General features: G+C 37.3%; 2 protein-coding genes across 2 annotated transcripts; one reads left to right on the forward strand and one right to left on the reverse strand.

Moving 5' to 3' along the window:
* Positions 1 to 291: 291 nt before the first annotated feature.
* On the reverse strand, positions 292 to 2,922 carry LOC149156357 (uncharacterized). The gene is made up of 3 exons (XM_089444739.1): positions 1,766 to 2,922; positions 1,528 to 1,615; positions 292 to 1,392 (listed from the first exon to the last, which is right to left on the reverse strand). The coding sequence occupies exons 1-3, from the start codon at positions 2,920 to 2,922 to the stop codon at positions 292 to 294; spliced, it is 2,346 nt and encodes a 781-aa protein (XP_089300865.1).
* A 2,682-nt stretch (positions 2,923 to 5,604) lies between these two features.
* Positions 5,605 to 7,797, forward strand: LOC149156358 (pinosylvin synthase-like). The gene is made up of 2 exons (XM_089443564.1): positions 5,605 to 5,883; positions 6,774 to 7,797. The coding sequence occupies exons 1-2, from the start codon at positions 5,700 to 5,702 to the stop codon at positions 7,766 to 7,768; spliced, it is 1,179 nt and encodes a 392-aa protein (XP_089299690.1). The 5' UTR covers positions 5,605 to 5,699; the 3' UTR covers positions 7,769 to 7,797.
* Positions 7,798 to 12,722: the final 4,925 nt, after the last annotated feature.

Below are 12,722 nucleotides of genomic sequence, written 5' to 3' on the forward strand. Positions count from 1 at the left end.
CCATACCTTTTGATTTATTCTTGATTCTTCTACTATGTCCAGAATCTCGTTCCCCAGGAAATGCCAACTTGCTTGGTAGAAGTCCACTGTGAAGCCATCCGGTCCAGGAGCAGTCCCTTTTTTCATACTCTTCACGACCTCTTCCAGCTCTTCTAAGGTCACGGCCCTCATGAGGGCTTTGTTTTGATCCTCAGTGACCAGGTTAGGAATGGCAGAACAGATCTCTTGGATGGCCCCCGATCTATCCACTTGCGGTTCGGTTAGCATCTCTTTGTGGTAATCCATTAGAACCTACTCTATTTCCTTCTGCTCTACCACCCTTTTCGCATTCCTATCTTTAATCGAAAGGATTCTATTTCCTTGCCTGTGTTTAATCATTGACTGGTGGAAGAATTTTGTATTTTTCTCTCCCTCTCTTAACCATTTTATCCTAGATTTCTGGCGCCATAGGATCTCCTCTTGTTTTTGTCTCTCTTCCAATCTTCCAAGGATTACTCCTTCCCTGTTGATGCTGTCCTCCGTTTTACCTTCCAGAATTATCTTCTGCTGCAGCTCTGCCATTTCCCCTTCCAATTTTTGTTTATCTTCTAATATATTGCCAAATTCCTCTTTGTTCCACTTTTTTATTCTATTTTTCAGTTCTTTCAGTTTAAGCTGGAAGGTATGCATTCTACATCTACCTTTACTGGTACATTGATTCCACCATTCCTCCACTTTCTTGATGAAATCAGGGTCCCTCAGCCAAAAGGCTTCAAATCTGAAAGGTCTCTTCCCCTGAATCTTCTTGATATCCATATCTAATCGAATCGGCCAATGGTCTGATCCCAAAGATGGAATGATTTTGGCCTCTACGAAAACATCTTTGTTCATAATGTCTTCAGAAATTAGAAATCTATCTAATCTGGATGCAATTTGATTCTTACCTCCCCTTCTGTTGTTCCACGTGTGGACCCCGTTAATAGTCTGGACGTCAACAAGCCTAAGTTCTGCTATCATATCGTTGAAATTGTCCATGAAGTGATCCCTCTTCCTCGTCCCTCCTTTCTTCTCTTCCAGGGATCTGATCAGGTTAAAGTCTCCCCCAATGATCCAAGCAGCTCCAGGGTAAAGTCTACGGATCGATTTGAAACTGTTTATGAACTGCTCTTTTTTCCCAGGGGTCGGGGGGCCGTAAACGCCTGAGATAACCACCTGATGACTGGTTCCTACTATCCTGCCTAGCCCAGTGAGGATGCCGTTCATACTTGACCAGTTTTCTATGATGATTTCATTTGGGTTCCACAGGACTGCAATACCTCCAGCAGAACCAATTGCATCTTGTCCCATTACTTGATACTGTAACCTACCTTTTTCTATTATTTCTTCGAGCTGCTGGTTCAAAATCTTTGTTTCCTGTAATATCATAACACTAGGTCTCTCTTTCTTCAATTTTTCCTTTAGATACCTCTGTTTGCCTTTGCTATGCAAACCTCTGATATTCCAGCTGAGCACTATCATTTAAAACTTTTTGTAAGAGGGGAAGAATACCTCTGACAGAGGTATCACTTTTCCGGAGTTTATCAATATTTCCCCCACTGTCTGGATGGTCTCGCTCATTGGTTTTCGGCCTCTTTTCCTGCTATTTTTACCAGAATTGGTCATTTCTTTGTCCTCATTCCCTTGTTCACTTTCCGACATGGTGAGGTTGTCCGGGGGCTCTCCTTTTTTCTCTTTGTATTTTTTGAAAGCTTCCTTATATATTTGTTTTTGTTTTTCAGGTATGAACCTGCTATCCAAGTGTTTCCATTCTTGTAGCAATCTTCTCATAATTTTCTCTTCCTCTGCTTCGTTTTCAGACGGGATTTCCACTTCCATCTTAGATTCCTGTTCTGTTTCTGTTGGTATCTCCTCTGGTTTTTCTCTGTTTTCTTTGTTCATTTTTGTTTCATTTCCCTTTCCTTTCTCCTCTCCCGCTATTTCCATGGGGGTATTTTCCGGGTCTTCATCATCTTCTAGGTTTACTTCATAATCTTCATCTTCACTCTGAAGGACCTGGAATTTGTTTTGATTATTTATTTTTCTCGGTTTTTCCTGTGTTTGGGTCTTTGATGTCTCTCTGTTCTGTCGTTTCTTCCTTACTACCTGTTGAAAACCTTTCTCAGCCTTTCTCTGTTGATCCTCCTGGCTTTTCTTGGGTTCTTCCTCTTTGTTCAAAGGACATTGCCTGTATAAATGGCCATATTCATGGCAGATGCGGCATCGGAAGGGGATATGCTCGTAATCGACTGGCTGCTTCCAGATTTCATCGTGATACTCTACTTCGACAGTTTCTGGGAGGGGCTCTGCTAGATTTATATAAACACAGATTCTCGCATAAGCATTGTACTTACCTCGTTTCGTAGCCTCGGCAATTTTGACGAAGCTCCCAATCGTATTGCCTATTCCCTCCAGAGTTTCAGGGTCCCAGAACTCATCAGGAAGCCCAAACAATCTGACCCAGACGGGTGCCGCAAGCATTCTTTCCTTTTCTGGGTTGTACCTCTCTTCCCAGTATTTCATGAATAGACCAGCATTATTCAAGAAATATGGTCCCTCCTCAAAAATCCGGTCCTTATCTTCCAGATTGGAGAAGATTGCTGTGAAGAAACCTTGGGCTCCGAGTTTGAGATCTATCTGTCCCTTTGGTCGCCATCGTTGATCAATCCATCTGTGGAGCTCTCGCTCAGACGGCCAATACCCAACAAAGCGGCATATAATGGCATGGTCTTTCATATAGCTGTTATACTCTTCCAGTTTGTTATGGGGGACCACATACCTTGGTTGTTTTTGAGCCCGGGGTAGGCATTTACCTCTCATTCTTCTTTGCCACAGATTACCCATTACTGGGGCATAACCTTCCTTCTCCGTTTGCTGTTCTCCTCCTTTTTTGCTAGTCTCGCCCATTACCACGTTTTTGAAGGAGGGGATCTCTCCCCCCCCCCCCCTCGGCTCCCCCATTCCGCGCAGGGCGATTTCTGAGGTTTAAAATCCCGTTTTCTGCTGATATCCCCGAGACCAACCCGTGACTACAGGTCGGGGAACGCTGAGCCCGCAGGGCTGAGGGGTCTCGCCTTAGTCTGACTCTACCTGCAAACTTTGTCAGCGATGTCCGGTGCTGCAAACCCTAGCACGCATCGCCTCCCTGCCGTCTCGCAGCTCCTCCCATTCTGCCTCTCCTTCATAAGTTGATCGGGATTTTTCTTTCAATCTTTCATTTATATAAATAAAATTATATATATATATATATATATATTCATTCTCATTTTAGTTAAATAGGCTTTACACCTCTTCTTCTTTGTGGAACACGCTTCCTTTTGTTAGCTGTCCTAAATCATATATGATACCATCTCTATACTAAATGTCAATATTAAACACCCTTAAAACTTGATAAATATCAACAAAATACACCACCACATATAAGAGAGAAAAGAAGTACAGTCATGTCAATATCAAACACCCTTAAAACTTGATAAATATCAACAAAATACACCACCACATATAAGAGAGAAAAGAAGTACAGTCTTGGGTTTGCTAGAGTTGCAAATTTTAGGTGATTTTTTTTGTTTTTAGTTAATAAAATTCAAAGTTGGAATATATTTACTCATTTTGCAAGTCGATAGGTTAGATCAGGAGATCTTAAGTGATCTTGGAAATTTGACAAGAGAGAGGAGGGAGGACGTCATAGTGGAAAACCGGCTCAGCCACATGGCTAGCAAACCCGCATTGAAAACCCAAGTATGAATAATTTGTCTCAAAGACTAAGATGGTCGCGGAAATAATTTGTTTCACATGACACAGACTAAGACTAAAGTATATTGGTGGATTTGTGGTAATTACCTCGCAGTGCACCAGAAGGAAGAGATTAATGTATATGCTCTTGATTAGATGAGGGATCTTAAGTGGCGATCCCTCATACGTCCACTGTGTTCGATGCGTCACGGCTCTTCCCTCCCTCGGTTCGATACGTAACATCTCTTAGCTTGATTGGGACCTCTCATTTACAGTCTCTTGAAGTACGTCATACCGTTTTCGCTTGCGGTTCGCGATTTGATAATGCAGGCCTTCGAAATTTCTCCAAACCATCCATGGATTTCCTGTTCACGAGTACGTGATCTTAAGCGATCTCTGTCGAGAAACTCCAAATTTGACAAGAGGAGGGGAGGGAGGACGTGATTGTTGAAAACCACCGCATATTAACTGTCGAGTACCTCCAAATTTGACAAGAGGATGGGAGGGAGTACGTCATAGTTGAAAACCGCCGCCTCATGTTGACACATGCCATTCAAAACCACTAGCGAACAACCCAACCCAATCCTTCCCCTCTCCGGAATACCACTAGCGAACAACCCAACGCAATCCCTCCCCTCTCCCGAATACCACTAGCGAACAACGCAACCCAATCCCTCCCCTCTCCCGAATACCACTAGCGAACAACCCAACCCAATCCCTCCCCTCTCCCGAATAATTTGTTTCAAAGACTAAGACTAAGCACATTGGCTGGATATGTAATTATTATAATATTCCACGTGTTTAATTGGGTCCGTTCGTACGCCACTGACGCCTTTTCCTCTCCTCATTCGCGGCTTCACACTCACTCTCTTACCTCCATTTCCACCTCATCATCCACACGTTTCTCATTTACAGTCTCCTCTCCTGGAGTATGAATATTCAAAGCCCATTCACAACACTCTCCTCTCCTCGAGTATGTATAAATATTCAAAACTCATTCATCATTCACACGTTTCTCATTTAGTACAGTCCCCTCCTGGAGTAGAGTATGGATGAATATTCAAAACCCATTCGTCCACATATTTCATGGATTGGATTTAAATTTTTTTATATTTAGATTATTTTTAAAAATATATTAATAATGTCAATCCCTCCCATAAGATTTGAAGTTCCAATAATTTCACTAAATAATCGACAGCTTAATTAGACGAGGGATATACGTCCACTGTGTTCGATGCGTCACTGCTTTTCCCTCCCTCGGTTCGATACGTAACATATCTCTTAGCTCGATTGGGACCCACTTGATGCCGGAGAATCTGATTTACAGTCTCTTGAAGTATGAATATTCAAAACCCATTCCTGTTGAGGAGTACGTCATACCGTTTTCGATACGTATATGCTCTTGATGCAGCTGTGTATGTATGTGTCTGTGTTCGATACGTCACGTCACTCACTATATTTTCTTCCTTTTCCTCATTGGCGGCTTACTCATATATATGGGCGGCTTCACAGTTGCATCACTCGATTGGGACCGACTTGATGGATAATCTGAAAATTCAAAACCCATTCATCATCCACACGTTTCTGATTTACAGTCTCCTCTCCTCTCCTCTCCTCTCCTGGAGTATGTATGAATATTCAAAACCCATTCATCCACAATAAGATACAGCAGCTGTATGGTTGGTTGGTGTTGAATATTCAAAACCCATTCATCCACAATTAGATTATGGTATTAGACTATAGAAGCCATGGTATTGGACTAATTGGTCTATTGATGCATTATATAATAATCATATTTATTTCATATCAAAGTGTATAAAATAGCTGCTATAGATTTAGAGATTCTTATAGCTATTCGACCAGACCAACAAAGTAAAGTAGAGTAAAGTAAATATTGAGATTTGTTGTCCAGGGTTTGGTACTAGGCTTAACCTCCTCATAGCATAGCAGAGATGGGGGGCGTTGATTTTGAAGGTTTCAGGAAGTTGCAGAGGGCAGATGGCTTCGCTTCGATCCTTGCTATCGGCACTGCCAATCCACCCAATGCTGTGGATCAGAGCACATATCCAGATTACTACTTTCGAATCACCGGTAACGAGCATAACACAGAGCTCAAGGATAAGTTCAAGCGAATATGTAAGTTTCAGTTTCAGTTTCAGTTTCTTTTCTTCATTCAGGCGTGATTCAGTTTCAGTTGCAGTTTTTATTATTATAATAAGGCGCGATTCAGTTTCTGTTTCAGTTTCTATTATTATTATTATGTCATTACATTAGCCAGCCAGCTAGTCCAACAAGTGAGAGATTCCGAAATCTGCACTGCTTACTTTTCAAATTTAGTGGCTGTAACTTTTTCAGATATTATTGTAATATTTAGTGGCTGTATCTTTTTCAGATATTATTGCAATTTAGTGGCTGTAATATTTTTCAGATATTAAGTTGATTGATTATACTTTTCGATACAGATATTATTGCAATTTAGTGGCTGTAATATTTTTCAGATGTTAAGTTGATTGATTACAATTTAAAACTATTATTGCAATTTTCAGTAAAATATAATTTCATATAAATAATTATTTCATAAATTTGGATTCATTTTAAATAAATCTATTATCATTTTTAAGTTGGTAAAAAATAATGTTATAAAGTATTATTATAATAAAATAGCGGAGATTTTAATATTCATTTTATATTAAAAGTGATAAAGTTGATTTTATATTAAAACTTTTATTTATTTAATTACAAATATGATTTTAGATGTTTATGGTAATAATTTTAAAAGAAATTGTATAAAATCTTTATTATTTAAATGATAGACATTAAAATTGGTAGTGATTTATTTTTTATAATATTAAAATGAATTCAATTTTTTTTTTTCATTTCTTTTTGTCTTTCTCTTTTTTTTGGTATATATTAGCAAATTAGAGAATTGTGTGGGTAACAGGTTCATGCGATGAATATGAATCATCCTAGATTTTGGATACAAAAATGATAGTTTTTTTAATCATCATACATATGGCTCCATGCAGGTGAAAGGTCCGCAATAAAACAGAGATACATGTACCTTACGGAGGAGATTCTCAAGAAGAATCCCGATGTGTGCGCGTTTGTGGAGGTGCCATCGTTGGACGCACGACAAGCGATGTTGGCTATGGAGGTGCCCCGACTGGCAAAAGAGGCAGCGGAAAAAGCCATTAAGGAGTGGGGGCAGTCCAAGTCTCGAATCACTCATCTCATATTTTGCAGCACAACGACTCCGGATCTACCTGGAGCAGACTTTGAGGTAGCCAAGTTGCTGGGGTTGCACCCGAGTGTGAAGAGAGTGGGCATCTTCCAACATGGCTGCTTCGCCGGAGGCACCGTTCTTCGAATGGCGAAAGACCTTGCCGAAAACAATCGAGGAGCTCGGGTGTTGGTCATCTGCAGTGAAACCACCGCTGTTACCTTCCGTGGACCCTCCGAGACTCACCTGGACAGCCTGGTGGGGCAAGCTCTGTTCGGCGATGGTGCGTCTGCCCTCATCGTAGGAGCTGATCCCATCCCTCAAGTGGAGAAGGCCTGTTTCGAAATCGTTTGGACAGCCCAGACAGTTGTTCCTAATAGCGAGGGAGCCATTGGCGGGAAGGTGAGAGAGGTCGGACTGACCTTCCAACTCAAAGGCGCGGTTCCGGATCTTATCTCTGCCAACATTGAAAACTGTCTCGTGGAGGCGTTCAGCCAGTTCAAAATATCCGACTGGAACAAGTTGTTCTGGGTTGTTCATCCCGGAGGACGTGCCATCCTTGATCGGGTGGAGGCCAAGCTCAATCTGGATCCCACAAAACTAATACCCACTAGGCACGTTATGAGCGAGTACGGAAACATGTCCAGTGCGTGCGTCCACTTCATATTGGATCAGACGAGGAAGACGTCTCTACAAAACGGATGTTCAACCAGCGGAGAGGGATTGGAAATGGGAGTTCTGTTTGGATTCGGGCCGGGCCTCACCATCGAAACAGTAGTTCTCAAGAGCGTTGTGCTTTAATAATTTAATAACTAAACTTCCAGACAGAATCGCAACATCTAAGGTTTAGAATTTAGAATAAATAAATGTGAGCAGTTTCTGCAAGTATCCATTTTTACTTTTTACTCTAAGAGAATACTTAATGTAACCAAGATAGAGTGTTTCTAATAATAGTTTCAAATTCCAAAAAGTGCATGAGCTTCAGTGTATCTTTCTTAATCAAAGGTTATAGTTTTAAATTCAAATTCCAAGAGAAATATAATTTTAAATTCAAATTCTGAAAGGTACATCTTTATAAATTTTAGCAATCAGCCAACAACTCCCTTCTATAAATAAACAAAAATATTCAAATTCCGAAAAGTACATCTTTATAAATTTTAGCAATCAGCAAACAACTCCCTTTTATGCGTCAATGCTTTTCCCTCCCTCGGTTCGATACGTAACAGACCTCTAATTAAGACCCACTTGATGCCGGAGAATCTGATTTACAGTCTCTTGAAGTACGTCATACCGTTTTCGCTTGCGGGTCGCGATTTGATAATGCAGGCCTTCGAAATTTCTCCAAACCATCCATGGATTTCCTGTTCACGAGTAATGCAGGCCTTCGAAATTTCTCCAAACCATCCATGGATTTCCTGTTCACGAGTACGTCATACCGTTTTCGCTTGCGGGTCGCAATTTGATAATGACACTGCATGCCTAGCAAACCCGCATTGGAAACCCAAGTATGAATAATTTGTCTCAAAGACTCAGACTAAGTATATTGCTTGGATTTGTGGTAATTACCTCCCAGTGCACCAGAAGGAAGAGATTAATGTATATGCTCTTGATGCAGCTATGTATGTATGTGACGGTGTTCGATACGTCACGTCACTCATTACCTCGCAGTGCACCAGAAGGAAGAGATTAATGTATATGCTCTTGATGCAGTTATGCATGTATGTGACTGTGTTCGATACGTCACCTCACTCACCATATTTTCTTCCTTTTCCTCATAGCCGGCTTCACAGTTGCGTCACTCGATTTGGACCGACTTGATGTATAATATGAATATTCAAACATCACATTCAGATTTCGTCCGACCCTGCATGAATTTAATGTCAAGATTTTCAAATTATAAAGAACGTACATGATTCTTCACTGTATCAGCGTTACCTTTCGGCCATTGGAGTTGGCCATCCAACGACGAGATGGTGCCAGCTTAAAAATTTATAATAAAACTAAAAGTCCATTTTGTAAATTGGAAAAATTTCCTTTGTACAGATGAGACTAATAAGTTCAACCCGGTACTACATGTCATATACACTGACATAAAATATATATATTCATTTCCATCCCTACTCGAGCTTTCCAAGATAATTTTTTCGAAAAAAAAAAAAAATATATATATATATATATATATATATATATATCCATCCCTACTCGAGCTTTCCGAGATGTAATTTTTTCGAAATTTTGTGGCTTTGTGCCTTTCGTTTCGAGGTTTAAATTGGAAATAATGAAACCATTTTCCAAAAATCATGAAATGGCTAGTGTTGAAACATGACATTGGATTACACTTCTTTTAAAAGAATAATGTTGAGTTCAAACTAATTTTCCCTTCCAACATTTTGCAAAATTTTATATGAATTCATAGTGCTTTGTTACATTACAATAGAAAGCGCTTGATATTTATTATCGCTATGGTGTTGTCTACTGAAGGTACAAATTTATCTATAAAAGTATTTTTTGGTCCAAATTTAATATGTTTTTTTTCAAAAGTATGATCATAAGGGTGTTTGAATTATTATTTTTATAGAGTGTTAATAGATTCAACATCATTAAAAATTTCCTGGGCATCCAAAAGCCTGAAGTTTAACATTTTTAATTCAGATTTCTCAAAAAATTTATTAGATTTTAGCAAAAATCATGCGAGAATTTTCACTATTTTCCAAACATATTTATTGCCTCAGTAAACTGCCCTATTTATTATTCATTAATGTACATCAAATTAAAAAAAGGTAAATTATCCTTTTGATGTAGTGGGAATTAGTTAGGGTCGATCAAAGTTTAAAATTGAGGTCATGAAATCATTATTGCCTACCTTTTAAGAGTGGACTAACTTGTTATAAAATAACATAAAATTATTTAAAATTAAAATAAAAAAAATTATTTGTCAAATTAAAAATAAAAATAGTTTTTATGGCTTTTGAGTTTTCAAATGCAAAGTAATGAAATTTTTAATAATATACTTTATTCGTTATTATATATTTTATGAGTAATTTTTGTATATATCATAATAATTAAAAAACAAAAAAATGTTAATTGCTTGTTATATATAAAGAAGAGGAGCCAGATAATTAAAAACTAAGAAAATTATAGGTCCGATAGACCAATTTGGTCACAGTGGACGTTAAGCATCATCATCATCATCATCATCATATATATATATATATACAATAGAATTTCATTGATATGGAGTTTATGCATGAATGAATCACTTATTTATTGAGATTTATATTTTAGTTGTGTAAATTAAAAATCATTTATTTTTTTATTTTTTTATTTTTTATTTTTTATTGTGGCAAATCCTTTTGCTATTCATAGAGAAGAAACAATTGCAATTCCAATCAACTCCCCATCCTTGCTCCACTTGCTTGTATTTACTAGTATTCAACTTGCATCTACTACTTGCTCCATTTGCTTGGATTTATGAATATCACTTGCACGTCTTCTTTATGTCTACTTAATATGAAGATATGGAAATGGAAACTAGAAATCAAAATTTATTCAATGTAAGTTTGATTCATTATTATAAGAAATTCAATACTAAATATGACAAGGGTCAAGGAATAACCTCCCCATGATTTTGGAGCCTCAACTCTTGCTAAGACATAAGTTATTTGTATATCTAGATTGGAGTTGTTGGATATACTCTTGGTGTTACATTAGTAGTATCTAATAGATTTGATCTTGGGCCTAGCCAAGATTAATCGGATGGGTTAATGATTTACCATGATTTAAAAAAAGGAGTAGTAATATTCAATTTCAACATTCATTTTTGTTGATAAAAAATAATGTTATTTTTGTTTTCTTTTACAAATTGTGTTTTGCATCATAATGCTCATAATGCACATGTACACATATCATTAGGCATATATTTCTTATGGAAAAAGATTCTTATAAGTTATATTTATATTATGAAATTTTTTATAGTTGAAGGTTTTAAATAGTTGTTTTTACTATGTTTTAATTGTCTTTAAAAAATCCATTGCAATTGTTTAAATGATTGGATTAATCATTATATAAGAAAGGAGGATTTCATTGTAAAACCCAATACAATAGGAGTAAATAGTCCAATTCAATTACCTCCATATGATTCCTATATAGAGTAAAAGGAATTGGTGCAATTGAATTTCCTCTATATGATTCCTATATAGAGTTCAAGTAAATGACTCTATTAATTAATTCCATATAATGTTGATATAAATTGTAATAATGAAAGGATTCTATTTATACTTATTCAATTGTGTTTAGAGTTATGGTTTATAGATAAAACTTAACACGATAAGAGTTCTGTTGTATGAGATGTTAGAGTTAATAAGAGAAATGTATTGTTCCAATACATTATTCTAGATTATAATAGTTCCAGTGTAGTTTTCTAGAAAGTTAGTTTCCAACTTAAGAGTGAGCTGGAGCTGCAAAGGTGTCATTATCCTCCATGTTGTTGTGGTTATATTTTTTTATGATTCCATTACTATGAATATGGGATTATTTTGTGTTTCAAACACAAATCAGATTTATTAAAATATTTCTTTACTGTTTCCTATGTTGATATCAAAGCAAGTCTTTGGGCTTGACTCCCTTCTGGAAGGAGTGCCCTGGAGGGTTTGGGAACGTTAAGAGAGAAAAGCAGTCTTGGTGTGTCCTAATTTGTTTGAAAGAATACACTTGAATGAACGGTGTGATTCAACATCTACATAGAAGATCCAAATATGTACAAGCTCAAAAATAAAAATGATGCAGGCCTTTTTCAATGTTGATACAATTTGTAATATTTTATTTGTTTTTTAAGGAGATCTCATGTACGTGAATGGAGACAATTGACCTTGTCCAATATTATTACAATGATTTGAAGCATTGAATCTTTGTTGTCTTCGTGACAGCTAAGAAGCTATTCTAGAGAGAGGCAATTCATATACATGTGATTAGATAGAAAGAAACCATTCAAGAAAGCAAGAGGAGAAATTGATATAGAAGAAACGTAGGAGACCTATTTGTAGCTTCTTGTTTTGTGGAGACATTCGTAATAAAATAAAATGAAAAATGGAGTCTTTCCCACAACTAGAGAAGGATGCCTTGCTTTCTCCAGATCTATGAATCTATATCAGTCCCAGGTTAAATTTTCATGTAATAAAAGTTAATAAAGGAAAAATAATACCAAGGTCATGGGACATGTATTCCAAGCTGAATGTTGGGAAAAAATCCTAGTGGGTGTCACTTTCTATTTATTATGGCTAACGAAATTGGAAAAGGTATTGGCCAAGGGAAAGAGATATTAATTGACATTTATTTATGAAAATAAAGGAAAATAAGAGAAAATGGAGATGAAATTTCAGAAGTTTGCATGTGAGGGAAATTAAAGGAAAAATAGAGGAAAATGAAGAAAATAAAGGCCTCAATGATAAAAAGGCTTCTGAGGATCAGTTCAACACTTTTGTCATTTTAGTTTTGGAGCTCTCTTGATTCTCTCATACTATTGCACACTTAGAGCATTCTTGGGGCATTATAGCATTGAAGAAAGGAAGGCAAGGAAGGACAAGGAAAGAAAAGGACAATCAAGGAAGGTTGGATCAAGCAACTTCAATAGGAAGAATTAAAGGTAATATGTTTCATGTGTAATTTCTTAGCAAGTTTTTGAATGCACGGTACATGAATTTGTGCATTTGGTTCTCTTGTTGTCATTGGCTCAGTTTTGTCGGGTGTGACAATGATT

Source organism: Pinus tabuliformis, chromosome 9 (assembly GCF_031772625.1).
Source record: "Pinus tabuliformis cultivar Carrire ecotype Pingquan chromosome 9, CPIR1, whole genome shotgun sequence".
Taxonomy (NCBI): Eukaryota; Viridiplantae; Streptophyta; class Pinopsida; order Pinales; family Pinaceae; genus Pinus; species Pinus tabuliformis.